The sequence below is a fragment of the Polypterus senegalus genome, chromosome 7 (genome assembly GCF_016835505.1).
Source record: "Polypterus senegalus isolate Bchr_013 chromosome 7, ASM1683550v1, whole genome shotgun sequence".
Lineage (NCBI taxonomy): Eukaryota > Metazoa > Chordata > Cladistia > Polypteriformes > Polypteridae > Polypterus > Polypterus senegalus.
The window spans coordinates 63,749,128-63,770,135 of NC_053160.1; the positions used below are offsets into that span (position 1 = coordinate 63,749,128).

General features: G+C 35.5%; 1 protein-coding gene across 3 annotated transcripts in view; it reads left to right on the top strand.

Moving 5' to 3' along the window:
• The window catches only part of LOC120532603 (mesoderm induction early response protein 3-like), a 43,761-nt gene that overhangs the window by 9,069 nt on the left and 13,684 nt on the right, over nucleotides 1–21,008 (top strand). For all 3 annotated transcript variants that reach the window (XM_039758748.1, XM_039758749.1, XM_039758750.1), the window contains 3 exons: nucleotides 3,157–3,291; nucleotides 14,540–14,660; nucleotides 19,289–19,365. In XM_039758748.1, the coding sequence (XP_039614682.1) occupies nucleotides 3,157–3,291; nucleotides 14,540–14,660; nucleotides 19,289–19,365 (333 nt within the window). The remainder of the gene's footprint in view (nucleotides 1–3,156; nucleotides 3,292–14,539; nucleotides 14,661–19,288; nucleotides 19,366–21,008) is intronic.

The following is a 21,008-nucleotide window of genomic DNA, read 5'->3' on the forward strand; positions in this document are numbered from 1 at the left end:
TCTTTCATATAGATACTAAAATAGGATTTTCTTTTAAATAATTTTGTTTTATATTCAATTATTTTCAGTTATTGCTTTGAAAAAATACATTTTTGTTATAAAATTATTTATAGACCCTGTTGTAAAGAGACTAGATTTATCTGCTTTATTCAAATGAAAGTGATCGGTGTGAAGAATATTTAGGTTAGATGTGGTGATTCTGTCTCTCGCCCCCTTTTCTAATACTTTCATTCTCATGCTTTATATTGTAATATTACACTGCAATATGAAAATAAATTAAAATGTAATCTTTTACATTTCATGATGCTGCTTTGTCTGAACATGCTACAGTCATTCAGTTTATCCAGATACTGTATGAAACTGTCAATCCAAAGACTTTAAAATGGCCATTTCCACCATATTAAGTTGGTTATGAACGTGCTGATTTCAGCCTGGAAATGCATAACTGTGATTAATGTAACATATTTCCTGTCATTACTGTTGCTTTTAATTTTTTAAATATATATCTAACAAGTATATATTCTGATAATAAATATGGGGTAAATACTGTAGTTTTCTGTGTTACTTACCTTATGCAGTTTGTGATGGCTGAAAAAAAAATAAACTTGATTCTCTATGAAAAGAAGAGATTATGATATAATATAAGCCTTTGTGACCAATGCTGTGCAGTGGCAAACAATTTGAAACAGGTTTCTGGAAAAAAGAAAAAAAAAATCATGATACTTGTGTTGTATAACCCACATGTCAGTTAAGTTTTATGCTCAAAACATGAAAAACGTCAGTGCACATTATAAACTGGAAATGCAAGCCATATGGAATTGCCTTTTCGAACTGAAGATCGATCTCTCACCCTTATTTATTAGTCAACAGTTTTAAATTCAGCAAGGCAGTTTCCTTTCCTCCAGGTAGGGCTCTACTGAAATTGTAAAAAAAGTCGCAAAATTTGCATGCCACTATGTATACAGTATCTGTAAGTATTTTGGTGATTTACTCTTCCTGCTACAAAAAACACTAATGAGGCTGTAATCTGGTGGCATTCCTCATGCAAAGAAAGGGTTAAAATTAGCAGATAAATGAGTTCCATGTACTAATTCATGTTTTAATTCGTAACATAAAAGCAATAAATCTATTTTTTGGGTTTCATTTTAACAAATACACCTGGAAACCAGAATATTTCCTGGCAATGGAGGAAAGGATAGAATAGTTGTTAATACAATGCCAGTATATTGCCAGTTTTGCTATTTTCAGGTCAACGTGACTCGAAAGATGGAAAATTCTAGTGTCTAGATTGGAGCTGGCAAATATGAAACACTTCCAGTTGTCATTTGGAAGAAACTGAGCAAACCGACTAGTAAACTGTTGAACTAAATTTGGCCTGCCTTAAACTGTTCATAGTGTAATAGCATTTTAAAGTGGAAATTGGAAAACAAGTCTAAAGGATCCATCATGAACGTTGTATGGCATCATTTGCAAAAACACTATCCAGACACTAGGAACAATTGTTGGGTTATTAATAAAGTAAGAGCTGTAAAGTGATGTTCAAGGGCCAAAAATGTAGATTATACTTTGGTTTTTATGTTAATTAAAACAAAAAGCCGTCGAATTACAGAATTGTAACTTTCAGGTGAATGTCTGTTATTTAAGCTTCACTGTAATTAACTTTTTAATATTTTCCTTTTTTTTTTTTTTTTTTTTAAATGTTTTTATTTAAGATCAGTTGCAGTAGCAACCATGCAAGGTATAAAAACATGGCTAAAAGTGTGAAGACAAAAGTCAAGTCTTTACAACCAGATGGGCTAAAGGAAATTTGCATATATTGCTTTAGCACAGTAGTTCCTAAATACTGTCCTGGGTATTTTCTGTGTATACAGGTTTTTGTTTTAACCAGATTCACAATGTGATGATAATTGATGGAAATTGATCTGATGTAATTAGGTGGTCTTTTGTCCTCTCTTATTCTGAATTCAGAAAAGTACAGTAGTATGAATGTTACATTTCTAAGGCATTTAGAAATATTTCTATTTTTGCAATAGCTTTAAATCCCTGACTATCTTGTTGTTTTCCTATTTTGCCCTATCTCCGTTTTCTCCCTTCATTGTATGCTAATGATAATTAAAAACAGGCAGGGCAGACACCTGGGCAAACAACACTGAATGATGAAAGGCTGCAACTATTTTAGACCCACTAAGTAGTAAATAATGGATTAAATAACCAGAACACCTGGAAAAGCAGATTGTAAATCAGGATGAAAATATTTTTAAAAAGTAAATAAAACTTCATTATCCCCGTGTAACTTCTTAATATATTTTTTAATAAAAATCAAACTTTGTTGACTTCTACATTGACCACAAAACACAGAAACTGAAGATGGGAATGAATGAGTGGGAGAGGCAGATCTTCAATTCAGATGCATAGCATTGTGGGCATAACATCTTTATTGTTTACATTCAGTGCTGTGATTTCAGGAAGTAACTAGTTTTAACATTTTAGCAAAACTAAGTTGGTGAGATTTTTTTTTCCTCAATTTCAAAGATGTTTTTCACATTGTTTGCCATTATCCTGTACTGGTCACTGTAGGGCCCCCTTCGATTGCAAATATTCAATATGTAATTTCTCCACAAAAGCATAAGATTAAATTTTTTTCTCGGCCACTACTACAAGTTATGTGGTGTAAGGATCATTTAAAAAAAATACATTGCTTGAGGGTAGGGTATTCTCTAAGTATTCAAAGCATTTCTGGAATATCACAAACATGTTTAGGTTAATTATGTATTTCTTGTGCTTGTCCAGGCAGTATTTAGAACAAGCAACAAACTTCCATAGGGGCTATTTGTCAATCTGGGTACAGTTGCACATGTGCCCTCAACTATGTTGACATTCTGACAGTTTGCGGTCTTCAGAGAGTCTCGCTTGGGCATTTTTGGGATATGGAAGGAAAACTAGAGAAAATGTAGAAAAATCTTAAGTAGCCTTGAGGCAAATCTGTTAATTTCACAGGTAGAGCTCAAGATTCTGGAGCACAGTAGTTCTTCAGTGTATAAAATTTAAAAAGATTGATGAATTTTAAATTGAAAATGTTGATTAAATATTTTGTTTTCATGGTATATTTGTGGTTCTGTGTAAAGGTTTTGATTTTTTTTTCTTTTTAACAAACAGGAAGGTAACATGCCTTTAGAAGAGTTACTAGCCATTTATCGTTATGAAGCCTCAATGAACCCAGTTGCTGGTTCGAGTGTTGGTAGCTCTCCTGAAGAACTTGCTGATGAGTTACCTGATATGACGCTAGATAAGGTGAGTATGTTTATAGATTTTAAACATCATCAGTAGCTTTAAAGGTGATATTTTATGTTGCAAAAAGTAATATTTAATATTTAGATATTAACTGTTATCTATACAAAAATGTTTCCAAAAAAGTCTGCATTATGTCATCTTGCTCCACATATTGCAGCACGGTGTAATTGGCTGACATTTTTTTTTTTAAATGGGTGATTTGCTCCTGTTTTTTGTTAAAATCAGTTTTCTTGCTAATGCCCCCCAGTTTTTTTCCTCTCTCTCTAATTATCTTTGTGAATGGATGTTTTACTTTTTATTTCTACCTTTTCATGGAAAACATAGGGCTGCTTAGGGCCGTCCTTTTTTTTTACCCTTTTTCTACAAGATAAATTTAAGAACGACACAAGAAAGAGTATACAAAACAGATTTTTTTCACTGTGTTTTAAAAGTGATGTCTTCAAGGTGGTTTCCATCATTAGCAATACACTTTTCTAGATTTTTGAACACTTGCATGACTTGTTCGGTCATTTCAAGGGGAATAGCGGTGATTTCGTGGTGAATAGCGTCTTTGAGGGCTTTGGGTGTATACCTTCGACTTTAGATCACGTCACAAGAAGAAATCGCACAGAGCAAGATGTGGCGAATGTGAAAGCCAAACTGACATCACCACAGATCAGCTTCCCTAAAAACATCTCCCACAAAACTTCCATTTCTTCCAGTTAGGGCCGCAAAAAGTAATCTAGAATTTCAATGTAACGTTCTGAAGTGACGGTGACCGTTGCTCCCCCTCCTAAAAAATTAAGGGCCTATAAAGCCAAATTCTACAATGGTGTACCAAACTGTAACATGCACACTGTGCAGGGGGATCTGATGAAGTTCACGAGGGTTGGTTTCAGCACAATAGCAAAAGTTTTGCTTATTTATGCAACCATTCAAATGAAAATGAGCCTCGCTACTGCACATGATGGCATCTTGAACGGTTTGCAGAATGTTCGTGCACAACTCTCTACAGTTCTTCCAGTCTGTCTCAATGAGTTCCTGCACTGCCATTATTTTGTATGGATGTAAATGAAGATCCTGTGTGCAAAATCCTCCATAAAGATGTATTGGAAATGCTTAAGGCAGAAGCATGTTTGCACACTGAAGGTCTAGGAGACTACAAAACTGATGCCCTTACAGCTTGGATGTTTTCAGGCTTCGTACAGTCCAAGGATGGCCTGGAGATTTTTTGTTCAATGTTGTTCCCGTCTGTCTAAATTTAGCCACCCACTGAAGAATTGTTTTCCCATTTGGGACATCACTGTTAGGAGGAATGCTGAAGTGCTTTTGGAAAGTGCATTGCATAGTGATGATAGATTTGTTGTTTTTGAATAACATATCAACAGCGAAAGCACAGTGCGCACTGGACCAAGGCATGTTGCAGACTGAAAACTACAAGGGATCACCTATCAAAGGACATCCACTCCAAGCCACTTGGCTGCCTCTACCTCACTCAGTGACTGTAAGAAATGTGGTACTTCATTATCGCTCACCCTGTATTTTGCAAATAAAATGATGACCTTCAACTTGCCAGGAAAATACAGTTAACTAGCTACATTACCTGTCGTCTAACGGCAGTAGAATAAATGTAAAAATATTTTATATCTTTTGCCATATGGATCTCGTCACCATTCCTTCTGTGCCTTCCCCTCCATATCCTTTTGTGTCTCGGCCTCTCTTGATCATGTTGCAAAGTCTGCTTCTCAAGAGTGCATTTCGAGGTGCCATACTTGCCTCCTTTCTGCTTTTTTGACAACACCCCCAACCCCACCCTGGCGCCCATTAAATGCTGTAAAAACATCATTCATATCTTGCAAATACTTGGTCTTTGAAGGGGATTCGGGCTGTGCTTCATTAGTATTTAGTGACCATTGTTGTGGAAATGCTCAATTTCAGCTGCTTCTTTTGTTAAAAAAATAGTCCCAATCAGGGGTTTGAACCTTGCACCCTCTTGATTTCCTTCTGTGTGTCATCCTGTCTTGCCCACTGATACTTGTCTGTTGCAATTAACTTTGGGGAAACTTACCAGTTAGATTGCTCCAAGGGACACACAGACAGTAAGTAGCATTTTATTGTGTAGTAGTTAAGAGGAGTTTTGATATGAAAAGACATTTTGTTGAATTAAACTACTGTCCTAATTATTGCAGATTATCAGGTTAAAATTTGTACCACCAGACTTGGCAACTTATTCTGTCTCTCTGTGCCCGTAAGTGGTAAGAAGTACCTTGTAAAGTTTGTCAGAATTTTAGTCTAAAATAATTCCTTCTGGGTTTCAGTGAACAAATTAAAAAGAGTCATTTTAAAGTAACAGCTAGCTTATACCCCACTAACTTACTTTATAGTTTTAAGTACTTTTGCTACAACTTAATATCTCTGTTTAAACTGAAACTTGAATCTTTATTCATAGCTTATAATCTGCATTCCTGAGATAAATCAAGTAGCTTTTTTTCAGACTTCTCTCGTTTTTTACTTTTTGTAATGTGGAGACCAAAACAGCACAGAGTACTGTATTCAGACTCCATATTGTGTAATTAATTTTAAGTCTATGTAAATATACTGTATTACTCTTTATCTGCTAAAGTCTGAATTTCTGTCTAGAGTTGTCTGTAAAGATTTTGCTAACTCTTGTCACTCCTCGCCCACCAAATTTATTTGAATTTTCAGACACCAGATTGTCTTCTTTTTATGTAAATGAAAGAGTAGTAACCCTAGTCTGCATGTATCACGTTAACTGAGTGCCACAAAATTAAGTTATGTTTTCATAAAGAAGCTATAGAGGAAAAATGAAATGTTCTCCCGAACAAGCCAAGCCCAGGAATACAGACCGACCATGCCACCTAGCAGACTTGTATTGTTGCCTTCAAAACTAGTCACAGGTTGCCGCAGTACTATTGCTTTATGTTCAAACATGTAAATGCATGCCTCACTCTTATACCTATCAGAGTCCTCCACGAAAGGATGATATACTTATCCTAACAGTGCAGTTCATTGTGCAGTAACTAAGTGTACCCATCAAAGATTATCAATATAGAGTTAAAAGTGCTGTTACATATTGTTTTCTCACTTTTGGTACTTAAATGGATTTCTGAGTTTCAATATGTACATGTATGCTAATAATCAGTAATAGATGTATGTATAGTTCTAGCTTAGTTATTTTCTGTATCAAAAATAAGTCTTTTTGTAGTGTAGTACTTTACAAATGATGGTTTTAGTAATCAATATACTCCTTTGTTTGGAAATATCTGTGATGCTTCTTGATTGATAATGGTGTTTTTTAGAGAGTGGCAGGGTGCACAGTTTAGAATAGTGATGCTACAATGAGGTTTTTTATGGCCAATACCGACCACAGATATCCTATTACTGGATCAGCTAGTTTTTTTTTTTTCCTTTAAAAAACAAAAAAAAACTTGTGTCCTGTATAACCAGACTTCTTTTATAACTAATTGAATATGTAGAAAATATATTTATGCATAATACATATGGCATTAAAGAAGATAAAATGCTGCTCATAATTACAAGATTTCTTATTGTTTAATTTCTTTCTGTAATGCACTTATCTGAAACCAGGCTTAATCAAAAAAAAAATAGTTTTTACCATTGTTCTAAGAAAAAAATATGCATGTTCTCACACATTGATTCAATTAACTGATATTGGCATTTAAACAAAATTTAAATATAAATGTACATGCGCTTAAGTTTTAATTATTAATTGTGCCTCTGTTTTTTGCGGTTAAATATGTATTATAGTTTTTTTTGTCAGTATACTAGCTAGGCATTCCTAACTCTTGAGATGTAATTATAAATATGCATTTTCATTTTAATTATACAGTACCTGTTTTTTACCAAAATGACTAACACAAATAATAAATACAATACAAACATAAAGGTCAATTGTTCAAATCAGGATAAATTTATAGTACACATTAGTATACCAGGCCAATAAAAGTTATTTCTGATTCTGATAAGGTGTTTATCAAGAGGATAAAAGTCTAACATGCTTAACGGGTTTACAAGTAACATAGACCAATTTTGCTGTTAAGCTAGCGTGCCTATTGTTTATTGAGCAGCAATTTTAGATTCTTTATCTCCTCTTTTTCTAATTTTAAAATGTGAGCTGCCATAATTAACACATACTTACTCGCTGTCCAAACTCCGACAATTGGTGTTCATTTTAAAGGACAAAATTTAAAGATGTGAATTCTTTAAAGTAGCTTTTTTGCCATTTGTGTAATTACACAGGATGACTACTCTGGAGTACTTTATGCAAAGGAATCGCTTTCTTCAGCGTAAAGGCTAAGATTCATGTCTTCTTTCTCCTTGATAGTCTGTCTTACTGCTCTCTGTTTACAGGACGTTCATAGCAAAAAAGGACATGCTAGCTCAGCTACCATAATACCATGTGTAAATGAGGACTACAACTAAATTACTGTAAAGCTTAAAAAGCTCAAAAAATTTTTTTTTTTTGAATAGTCAGTTTACTAATTACCATTTACTGGTTTATTTATATTTTATATTATTTACAGCTTTAAATTAGTGGCCAGTCAATCTAATTATCTCTAATTATCTAGTTTGGATTGCAAACCCCTGAATTACTAGATACAAAAATGTTCCAGGTCCATGTTTGTACTGCAGGAGCATTAGGGGGAAAAAAGACTGACCTATGGTACAGAATGTGTACAGTAATAGAACAAAAATTACTAAACTACTGTACTTTGTTGATGGTAAAATCTTTCAGCAGCTCACTATTACCCAAGACATTATCTCTGGCTGTATGGAAAAGCATTTTACTTTGAAGCCGTAAGCTTAAAACCCAGCCATTCCCAGCAAAAATGCTTGAGATAGGAATTTAAAGGTCTCACTTTCATACTTAGTTTGTATTTATCTGCCCTTTTGGGACAAAAGTGAAGTTGCTGTTGATTTGTTAATCGGTTTGCATAAAAATCAGGTAAAGATGAACTTTTTTTTATAATAAAATATAATATAAATGCTTCAAATAAAATTAGACCACAAAGTTGGCTTTTTCTGGCTGATGTGGTTGGTTTTATTTTTGATTAATGAGTTAAGCAGTCAATATTATACTACAACTTGGCTAATTCACTTTGATTTCTCTGGATTGTCAAACTGGTAGCTACCGCTTCTAAGGGTGTTCAAGAGAATGTTTCCATTAGGAAGCCTGTATTACTTATTTGTTATGTACATGAATGTAGCCTAAAGTTACACTTAAAACTGACTTTTGGATTGGTCTTACAAGTGAGAGGGGCTTCAGAGTAATATATTACTACATAAATCAAAACTTGCAGATATCATTTGCACTACTGACATACAGTTTCCACCCAAACATTTGACCGCTTTCCAAGAAGTGAACTCAGACACTGATTTACCTGCCTCTGAGCTTGTTTTGCTTGAACACTGCAATTCAGTCAATGACATATTTCGCCTGCATATTAACTGTGGCAAGTCTCTATTTGAGTATACCTGGCTCATTAGTCTTAGGACAATTATCAGGTTGTGCACATGGTTGACATATGAACACAAGAAAAAACATTGAGGCTCTGGTATTTTGACAGAGCCAGCCCCCAAAAAAGTGTAGAAGAGATAATTCCTATTAAAATTATTGTGCATTATATGAAATTCTTTTACATCTCTCTTCACTATTGCTTCCTTGCCTTTTTATCCTTGTTGTGACAAGTCTCAAGGTTACTCATGCACAGTTGTGGCTCAGTGCGAGCCTAACATTCTAAGAGACAGGATGTCTGGAGAGCCGTCCTGTGAATCAAGTAAGAAAATGCTAGATTTGGAGCAACGTTCAGTAATAGAATTTCTCACAAAAGAAGGGATAAAGCCAAAAGAGAGCCATGAACTCATGATTACAGTTTATAGCGATCTCCAAACCATTCAACCTGAGCTGACCCTCTAATGTACTCGTTCCTTATCCTGTTTATCCTTGTCACACCCAAATCTTAACACATTTAATCAAGCCACTTCCAGCTTTGTCCCGTCTTTTTGCCAGTGCCACCATCTACAACCCATGTAACATAGCTGGCCTCACTACTGTCTTGTAGACCTTGCCTTTCACTCTTGCTGGTATCCATCTGTCGCAGATCACTCCTGACACTCTTCTCCACCCATTCAAACTCTTCCTGCACTCTCTTCTTCACCTCACTCCTCTTTACTCTGTACTGTTGATCCCGAGTATTTAAACTCAGCCACCTTCAACAACGCTACTCCCTGTCTCCTCACCTACTCCTCTGGCATTCCTCGTATTCACAAATGTATTCTGTCTTGATCCTACTGACCTTCATTTCTCTCCTCTCTAAAGCATTTCTCCATGTCTCCAGGGTCTCCTCAACCTGCTCCTTACTCTTGTTACGAATCACAATGTCATCCACAAACATAATTGTCCAAGGGGACTCCTGTCAAATCTCTTCTCTCAACCTGTCCATAGCAGCTAAGAGAGGGCTCAGAGCTGATCCCTGATGTAATCCCACCTCCACCTTAAATGCATTCATCACTCCTACTGCAGACCTCGCCACTGTCATTCGTACATATCCTTTTCCACTCTTAAATACTTCTCTGCTACTCCTGACTTCCTCATACAATACCACAACTTCTTTCTAGGTACAGTGTCGTATGCTTTCTCTAGATCCAGAAAGACACAATGAAGCTCCTTCTGGCCTTCTCTATATTTCTCCAACAACACCCTCAGATCAAACATATCTGTAGTGCTCTTTCTCAACATGAAACCATACTGGTGCTCATTAATCCTCACCTCCCTTCTCAACCTAGCTCCCACTACTCTTTCCAATAACCTCATGCTACTACATTTTAATTGCCTGTGAGAATTTTGAACAACTGTATGCGGTCCCCATGCAGTTTCCCCTGCTTAGGACTAAATAGGATTGATTCTCGGAGTCTTTTAGAGTATGACATGACCTCAAGTCTTTTAATGCCCTGGTTGCTGTCTTCTGCGCAGCTTCAAGTGCTTCCATATCTTCAAACTTTTAATTTGTGCTGGAATTTATATGTGGCTTCTAACTGTATCTAGAGGGTGGAAATGAATGAGCGTGCCCATGACTGTATTCTCTCCTGGGATCTGCAGTTAATTATTGCTATTGAAAGAAACGAAGAGCCATATAAGAGAGTTGGGCTACCAAAGGTATCCCTGTTTAACAGCTGATGCTTTGGCTTGAAAAATGGAGAAAAATACACAAGTAGATTACTACAGTGTAGGGCCAACACTTGTGTGTCTTCCTACACATCGCTCAATCACACGGCATGGAGTTTTACAATGCAATTGACTGAAAAACGTGCATTGGTTAGAGGTGGGGCTACAGGTTTTCTGGATTGGCTTGTTTGTTTCTGAGGGCTGTAAAGAAAATTAAGAGACTGTCGCATTATCAAATCCCCCAGACACAGGAAAATGATACAAATAGTTAAGCATGTACAGTTTGGGGACCCTTGCTTAAAATGTCTCGTACTGTGAATAATTGAAATGTGTCATTTTTAATGTGTTCATCTTCTACTCAGTGTTTCATGCAAGATTAGTATATTGTTCCTGCTTTTTGCAATTATATTTAAAGAAAAAAAAAAAAAAGAGCACCATGCAAAAGTTTGGGCACCCCAAGGTATTTGAGATATCAGATAACTTAGTCTCAGACATTAGTTAGTTTGTTTGGATTATGGCTTATTCACTCATCGTTAGGAAACCACAGGTGATGCAAATTGCAAAGCTGTATAAATTCTCCGACCTCACAAACTTTGTCTCAATAATCAGCAGTCATGGGCTCCTCTAAGCAGCTGCCTAGCACTATGAAAATTAAAATTGATTCTTATAAAGCAGGAGAAGGCTTCAAGAAAATATCAAGCGTTTTCATTTAGGTGTTTCCTCAGTTTGTAATGTTATTAAGAAATGGCAGTTAACAGGAATGGTGGCAGTCAAGTTGAGACCAAGAAAGCTTTTTGAAAGAACTTGGATTGCTAGGAAGGCAAATAACAACCCCCCCCCCTTTTGACTGCAAAAGACCTACATGGGTCAAGATTTAGGGGGCTCTGGAATGGTGGTAAACTGTTCTGCTGTGCAGTGACACTTAAATATGACTTTCATGTTAGAGCCCGCTGAATTAAACCTTTCCTGCTTCCTAACCACAAAATTCAGCACCTGAAGTTTGCAAATGAACGTTTAACAAGTCTAGTACATTTTGGAAGCAAGTCCGGCGGAATTCCAGGTAAAGAGCACCTCTCCAGCTGTTTAGTATAGTGGTAGATCAATCATGCTTTGGGCTTGTGTTACAGCCAGTGGCACAGGGAACGTGTCATCGGCAGAGGGAAGAATGGATTCAAATGAATACCAGCAAATTCTGGAAGCAAATGTCACATCATCCATCAAATTTAAAAAAGCTGAATTTAAAAAGACAATTAATCCTACAACAAGGAAATAATTGAAACACACCTGAAAATCTTCAGTGGAATGCCTCGGTTTTGCCATGGCCCTCGCAGTCCCCTGCCCTAAACATCATTGAAAATCTGTGGATAGATCTCAAAGGGACAGTGCATACAAGACAGCCCAAGAATCTTGCAGAAATAGAGATCTTTTGTGAGGAAAAATGGGAGAAAATACCCTGTGTTAGAACTGAGGGACTCTTAGCTGGCTACAAAAAGCATTTACAAGCTATGATACTTGCCAAATTGGGTGTTACTAAGTACTGACCCTGTCCGGTGCCGGAACCTTTGCTTCAGGCCCTTTCATTTTTTTTGTTTTTTTGTACCTGTGACCTGATGAAAATAAAAATGTAATCTTGTTTAAAATATTAGAGAGATATGTCATCTGTATACATTTTTGGTGATCAGTTTATCTTCTGCTATCTTAGCTATTCTAAGTAAAGGACATTTTAAGTAAGGGTGCTCAGACTTTTCCATGTGACTGTAGCACCATGGGAAAAGGTCCAAGATATCTAAATTTGTTATAACTTTATATCTCACTATAATGTCTGTTTCAGAATGCAGAAAATTGTTTTTGTTAATCCCGTCCAAATGATTTAAATATCCATTATAAAAATGACATAATACGGAAGAATGAAAACCATGAAGTAATTTCTCTTGTTGGCTAGGATTGGCTTCTAATTACGCAATTGGGTTGGAACAAAAAACATGCAGACCTCAAGGACCAGACTGGAGTACCTTTGTACTTTTGTTTCAGTGTTGTTCCATCCTGCTCTTGTCCACTTTACTGGTTGTGATTGCGTCCCCACTTTTTCTTGTTCGTCATTTCAAACTTGATCCCTCTCCAGATTGATCTTGCAGTCTCTATGCATGAAGCTGTTTTATATTCATTTGCGAGGATATCCCACCTGTGGGAACTGTAATCCTTTAATTCCCTGCTGTCAGTGACATGGGTCACTTCTCACCGCTCACAGTCTGCCTCCTGCTATACTGTCTTTGCCGACAAGGAGGAGTTATGGATTATGGCTCAAATCCAGCAACAACGGAATTAGAATTTTTTAAAAAAAATTTCAAATAACTACCTATAATAATTGTAACATGGAATAGAGGCAACAAGTGCCAGTTGACCATAGGTGAGCTGCTGTATCTTTGACTTTAGTAAAAATTTTCCACAATCTGAACATGTACCTACTGAGTTACTGTATATGAAGCCTTTTTTATAATTTTGAAATTTAATCAATATATTGCCTATTGATTTTTATGGTAAAAAAAAAAATTCTTATTTAGTAAAGAAAAACTGACATATACACCTGATTAATTTTTTATTTTTTCCCGCTGTTAATCACTTTCATCCCTATGATTAGGTAAAATGTTTTTTTTTTTTTTCTTTCATTTAATTTATTCATTTTATCAACCCGAACTTAAAAAATTAATGAATATAAAGTCATATTAGGACGGCCAAGAGCAGGGTCAAAAATAGTTTAAAAGAGAAAACATAATTTTCCCCAAAATGAATGCTTATTCTAAAATTTTGTTAATTTAAATCTTGCTGTTATTTTACAGTTTTGAACTCCTCATCTAGCTCAGAATTTGACATTTTTGCTATTCAGATAGTATAGAACATCAGCTGCACCTTGACTTGTAAAAGGTCGGTTGAGATTCTTCCAGTTAAGCAAGATAAATTTACATGCTAGTAGTGTGGTATAGACTGATAATCAATTTGTTCTTATCCACTTCAAGCCCATCGGGGAGTATACCCAAAACAGCTGTAAGGAGTGATTGTGACACCAAGGCTGTTTGATAAGCATTGAGATATTTCTCCAAAATTATATTAATTTGGTGCACTCCCAAAACATGTGGCCCTAGATCTGTGAGCTAGATTGCAAGGTTGGACCTTGCTATGGATACATTTTGGACAATTTTAAACAAGATTGTTGCAGAAAATCACTATAAATGAAATTCAAGCATGTACTTTATTTACACTAACTGGAGAATCACTATGTGAGCAGCAAGTCTTGCTGCTGTTAAGAGGCCAGCTTCTGTTATCAGTTAGGTTCATTTACATATAGTAGCCAGTAAATATTTAAGACAAACTAATGAGCACTCAAATAAATGGTACATTCTAGCAATGTCCCAAAATAGTTAATCATTAAAAATCTTTTCTAAACATTTGATTTACAGAATAATATCACAGAACAAAACACAAAATAAAGTTTTCTATATGATCTCATTTTGTGTTATTTTTTTATATATATTGTTGAAATGCTGTCTCAGTGTTTAAGTCTGATTAGTTATTTCTTCTGGAATAAAAATGGGTGGAAGGTGTGGAAAATTATGAACGTTCATTTTAGCAAAATTTCTAATTTGAAAGTAGTGGAAAAATTGCATAATTATTCATTAGATACAAAACATTATCTATATACAGTCCTCTTAAGTGTTTTAATCCCGGATGTTTTCCAGTGATTTAACACTGTGTAGGCTTGAGAGGTGGAAGAAGGTGGAGGAACAACAGATAAAAGCTTACCTGCTTTAAAGTGCATCTTGTATTGGTTTCATATTCTGAGTGTTCGGTGAACAATTGTATTATTGCTATATTAATGAAGCTAGTATTTACTGGTGCACAAAGCTTGACATATAAATATGTACAGCAAGAAAATGTTTTGTTCATTTTGCTAAATTCTCACGATCATTTGTAACATGCCTATGGGTTTCAGTTGGCAAAGGAAAAAATTGCCCTTTCCTACACTGCTGTAATTGTTTTTTTTTTTTTTTTGCTTGTGTTAAATAGGAAGAAATTGCTAAGGACCTCTTATCTGGTGATGATGAAGAAACTCAGTCGTCAGCTGACGATCTGACACCCTCAGTCACATCGCATGAAACTACAGATTTTTTCCCTCGAACTCTGAGGTGTAAGTTTGAAATGCATTTTTCTTTTGCGAGTTATGTAGTTGATATTAAATATTATATTTTGGCTAAATACGCCTCTTCTATAGCACAGTATAAGTGGTGTTTTTTTTTTTTTTTCTTTTTTTCTTTTCTTTCAATTGTGAAAATTCTTACATGCTCTTGAATCCTTTGCTCCTCATAAAGAGCTTATCATCAAAAACTAAGTCTTGGGATAGTTTGAATTTTCTAAGCATTTTGAAGATTTACATTTGGCTTCAGATTGAATCACTTGGCTTTATTTTGAATATGAAGTGTATTTTAGGGCGGAGTGGTGGCTCTGAGGCTAAGGATCTGCGCTGGTATCCCGAAGGTTGCCGGTTCGAATCCCTGTCACTGCCAAAAGAGATCCTACTCTGCTGAGTCCTTGAGCAAGGCCCTTAACTTTCAGTTGCTCCAGGGGTGCTGTGTACAATGGCTGACCCTGTGCTCTGACCCCAAGGGGTATGCTAAAACTAACAAATTCCTAATACAGGGGGTCCTCAGGTTACAACGGCTTGACATACAACGTTTCAAGTTTACAACGCTCACTCCCATAAAAACTTTTTAAAAATTGAGACGTGAGAATTTTTTCTGTTACTACAGTACAGTGTACAGTATTTTTATGTCCTTTATCTGGGGCTTAGTTGTGTTTTTATGTTCTAGATTATGATTTTGCAAATGTGTTGGAATAGGTAAGTGACTTAGGATGAGGGGGTATTTCACCTTACACCAAAATTCAGGTTACATCATTGTTGTAGGAACGAAACTGTGTCATAACCTGAGGACCCCCTGTACGAGTAATTGTATAAAGCAAAATAAAAAAAAAGATTTGTTTGAGAGTAGGAGCATTATATTCTATCAGTATTCTTATTTACTTTAAAATGATTGTGGTGTGAACTGGGATTTGCATTGTGTATGGGAACACATCTCAGTTGGAGTACTGGTCACAAGTCCTTCTATCTATTTGTTACTTATTCTTTTTTGTGTCATCATTATTATGGCAGGTCTCATAACATAACTTTGGTTCGGGGCAGTTAAAAAAAATATAGCTAAGCATTACAGTTGCATTCATAATCATACGGATCAGTTACTGAGTACATGATATATTACAGGCCTTAAAGAAGTTGTCAGATTGTTTAATATTTGCATTCACATAATTATCTGACATGGAAAATATCCATCCACACCATAACCTTTTTATGTTCAACCTCCATCTGTGTATGTGGTGTATTTAGTTTACTGTCTTAGGGTATGGAGATATGACCAAAAATGTATATTACAATATAATTAAATGATCACAGTTATGGTTTATCTCACAGTGAAATATTGTGCATATACTTTTAAGAATACAGGTGCTGGTCATAAAATTAGAATATCATGACAAAGTTGATTTATTTCAGTAATTCCATTCAAAAAGTGAAACTTGTATATTAGATTCATTCATTACACATAGACTGATGTATTTCAGATGTTTATTTTATTTAATTTTGATGATTATAACTGACAACTAATGAAAGACCCAAATTCAGTATCTCGGAAATTTGGAATATTGTGAAAAGGTTCAATATAGAATACACCTGGTACCACACTCTAATCAGCTAATTAACTCAAAACACCTGCAAAAGCTTTTAAATGGTCTCTCAGTCTAGTTCTGTAGGCTACACAATCATGGGGAAGACTGCTGGCTTGACAGTTGTCCAAAAGACGACCATTGACACCTTGCACAAGGAGGGCAAGATACAAAAGGTCATTGCTAAAGAGGCTGGCTGTTCACAGAGATCTGTGTCCAAGCACATTAATAGAGAGGCGAAGGGAAGGACAAGATGTGGTAGAAAAAAGTGTAAAAGCAATAGGGATGACCGCACCCTGGATAGGATTGTGAAACAAAACCCATTCAAAACTGTGGGGGAGATTCACAATGAGTGGACTGCAGCTGGAGTCAGTGCTTCAAGAACCACCACGCAAAGATGTATGCAAGACATGGGTTTCAGGTGTCGCATTCCTTGTGTCAAGCCACTGTTGAACAAGAGACAGTGTCAGAAGAGTCTCGCCTGAGCTAAAGACAAAAAGGACTGGATTGCTGCGGAGTGGTCCAAAGTTATGTTCTCTGATGAAAGTAAATTTTGCATTTCCTTTGGAAATCAAGGTCCCAGAGTCTGGAGGAAGAGAGGAGAGGCACAGAATCCATGTTGCTTGAGGTCCAGTGTAAAGTTTCCACAGTCAGTGATGGTTTGGGGTGCCATGTCATCTGCTGGTGTTGGTCCATTGTGTTTTCTGAGGTCCAAGGTCAACGCAGCCATCTACCAGAAAGTTTTAGAGCACTTCATGCTTCCTGCTGCTGACGAACTTTATGGAGATGCAGATTTCATTTTCCAACAGGACCTGGCACCTGCACACAGTGCCATAGCTACCAGTACCTGGTTTAAGGACTATGGTATAAAATCTGAGGTATTGTGAAGAAGCTGCAATACGCCAGACCCAACAATTCAGAAGAGCTGAAGGCCACTATCAGAGCAACATGGGCTCTCATTACACCTGAGCAGTGCCACAGACTGATTGACTCCATCCCACGCCGCATTGCTGCAGTAATCCAGGCCAAAGGAGCCCCAACTAAATATTGAGTGCTGTACCTGCTCATACTTTTCATGTTCATACCTTTCAGTTGGCCAACATTTCTAAAAATCCTTTTTTTGCATTGGTCTTAATTGATATTCTAATTTTCCGAGATACTGAATTTGGGACTTTCATTAGTTGTCAGTTATAATCCTCAAAATTAAAAGAAATAAACATTTGAAATACATCAGTCTGTGTGTAATGAATGAATCTAATATACAAGTTTCACTTTTTGAATGGAATTACTGAAATAAATCAACTTTGTCATAATAATCTAATTTTATGACCAGCACCTGTAAATCCAGTTTAGGTGCTTCTGATGGCCTAATATTCTAGGTTTTTTAACAGTGGGAAGTTCCACTATATTTCTTTTCATAAGGACCATTTTAATCAACTAGATAAATAATAATGCATTTTATTTATATATTTCCTTTTCCATGCTCAAAGCATTTTACAGGACTTTAGTTCGAACATAAGGTCAAAGCATAAGAAAAATAACATGCACAACACAATATCACCATAAAACACAAAAAGTAAATATAGGAAACACAAAGCTTTAAGTTAGACTATGAAAATTTAACAAACAATATGCCACAAAATACCAATACTACAAGGAAGCCCTGAACAAGTAACAATTTGGGATACCAATGCAAATCATCCTGAACACACATGAATAAAGAGGTATACTGAAATAAATGTTCAGAATATTCAGAGAAGAAAAATGCCTTCCTGAACCAATGAGCTTTAAATTGTTCTTATTTTTTAGAATTAATTAATTAATATCTTTATAATGCAAAATTAAGAGTAACTAAAGAAGAAATAAAAATATTACACATCATATTAAAAAGACAGAATCATTGAAAATGCATACAGTATAGGCTTTACAGTAAAAAAAAAAAAAAAGTGACTGACAATAAAGAAATTCAAAAAGCAATTCTTCCCAATTCTTTTGATTCTTCATTAGGGGAATGAAAACAAGCAAACGTAATTAGACCTTTAATATTGCCTTTCAAAGCATCTTATTGATCTTGAATAAAAATTATATCAATACAAACCAGAGAAAATTTAGAATCCTGACTTAACAGCTATCAAATGGAGCCCCACAATATATACAGCCTCTTAAAGAAAGCTTTCACATTTGTCTCAAGGCTGATTTTAAAAATCCTTTTATGATAGAAATCAATGCTTACAGACAATTTTAAAAAGATATTCTAATAAAGAAACTTGTTTTGTTTCATAAAAATATCTCCCATTTCATTGCTTTTTAAGATATACAACATTTCAAATACAGGGATGAAAAGAAGTTAAAATGTTTATAGTTGTGGACCTATAATTATGTTTATACTTAGTTTTCTCCTACTTTTTTTTTTTTTAAACTCTGTGGTGGTGTGTTTTCCTTTAGTTCTCTAACCAGGTGCTACCAGGGTTAATCCAGGGCTACCTTGTTATCTTTATCATTATTTTCATCATTGTTTGAAGTAGAACAACCAAACATAAGCTGGCTTCTTCAACAATTGCCTTATTCAAAATCTGAGGAGACAAATTAAAAAAAATAATTTAGGTGAGCAAAAGGAGAGTAGAGCAAAATTTGGGGTCCTTTTCGAAGTGTGAAGATATCATTAACTGTTTTGGAGACTAGGAGAGTTGCCATGGGTGATAGGGAAGTGATGCCCACTCTTTTGCAACAAGTAACAGACAGTTTCCAAATGTTCTCAATTTTGATAAAAATGGTATAGGAAAATTTCTACCTGTATATACCTCACACCTTTACCTCTGATTCTCTTAGTTTTTCAATTAATTAATGGAAAATAACATTGAAATATTAGCATCATTTTGCAAGTGTGAAACAACGGTAGATGTTTAAAAAAAAAAACGGGGAATTGCTTAAAGAACAATCTACTTTGGAACTATAAAATAGTAAAAAAACAAAAAAACTGGTGACTTTTTAATACATGCAGGACTTCTATTTGACTGTTCATGAATTTTGCTTTCTCTTCAGCAAACACTATATATGATGGGGATAAAGAATCTGAGGGAGAGGAGGATGGAGTCAATCCTTCTGAAGATTCAAGAAAGGTGAATATTTATGAAAATGTGTCATAATTAAATTTCTGCATTTTTATTTTTTCTGTCCTTGCTTTGTAAAATAGTAAATGCTGGTATATACATTCAAAACATCACAGCTCACACTCAAAACATAAATTAACAAAATATTTTAGTTCAATTGTTCAAGTTGAATATTTAATGGTTAAAAACAAACTTTTCTAAGTAAGTGTTCTGTAAGAATGTCCTGCTTATTGCTTTTACTTTTAGAAAAGCTGTACTCTCTGACTTCCTGCTAGTTTATCTTAGATTAAATCAAATGAAATTTTATTTGTCTTGTACAAATTAATGCATATCGTGTGATACATAGTGAAATGCTTAGTTTAACAACTCCAGTGACTCTGCCTTTAAGAAGAATGTAAGAGGACAATAACAATATACATCTTTATAATATCAAAAATCATTAATGGACTTATAGGATTAATAATAAATGATAAATAATCTAATAGTTTAATATAAAACAGTTAACAATAGGGCATTATGTGTTTCTAGACAGTTTCCTCATTAAGGATGTGGATGGACTGTGGGGGCGGGGCAGGGGGCAAGTGTTTCTCTTCAGTCTGTCTGTACTGCACTTTAAGGAGCAATACTGTTTACCTGATCGCAGCATATGAAAAGAGTCAATTTTTGGGATGGCTGGTGTCAAGAATTATTTTTTTTTTTTGCCCTGGTCTGACTTCATTTGGAAAAATGTCCTAGAAGCTTAAAGGTGCCCACTATGTGATGTGTTCATTTGACCATATCACTTCCTGCAGATCTTTGTGGTCCTGCTATGTGTTCTTCCCAAAAAAGTCAGTAATATTTCCTGTCCAGATACTTACAATGGTGTGTTTATAAAACTTCTTTAGTATTTGGGAGGTCAGCCTGAAATCACTGAGGCAGTAAAGATATTGCTTTGCCTTTTTTATCAAGCTGTCATAGTGTTTGGACCAGGTTAGGTCCTCTGTGGACTCTTGGGTTTCTGAAACAGTCCCCCCCAACCAAATAATATCCACAATCAGCTCCTTTGTCTTGCTGACATTCTGGAGAATACTGTTGTCCTGACACCATTTTGAAATATGATGTACTTAATTCCAGGTAAGCCTGCTCATTGTCATTAAATATCAGGCTTGCCACAGCTGTGTCATCAGCAAACTTGTTAATGGTGTTAGTCATGTGGAACCATGCTGCCATAATGTTTAGAGGAAGTACAGCAGAAGGCTCAGAACACAGCCTTATGACATGCCTATGTTGAGAGTGAGGGTTGTTGAGCCACTTGGGTTGTCTGTCAAGAATGCACTTGCACAATGAAGTGCGCAGACACGATCACTGAGCTTGGTGATGTGTTTACATGGGATTAATGTGTTAAATAGAAAACTACTGTAATAATATATATTACATATTCATTTGTAATGAATTTCAGAGTGGTTACTGCGATGGCCCCTCAGTTTCATGATGATTTTTAATTGCCTTCATGAATTAATGTATAACTGTTGCTATATGTTGTGTTCCCATTGGCTCTGAATTTTATTAATCAGGTGTCAGAATTATACGTATGGATAAGTAGCTGGTATTATAAAAAAAAATAGAGCATGTCCGTGACCGATGCATTTTAAACTCCAAATTAATATTTTTGT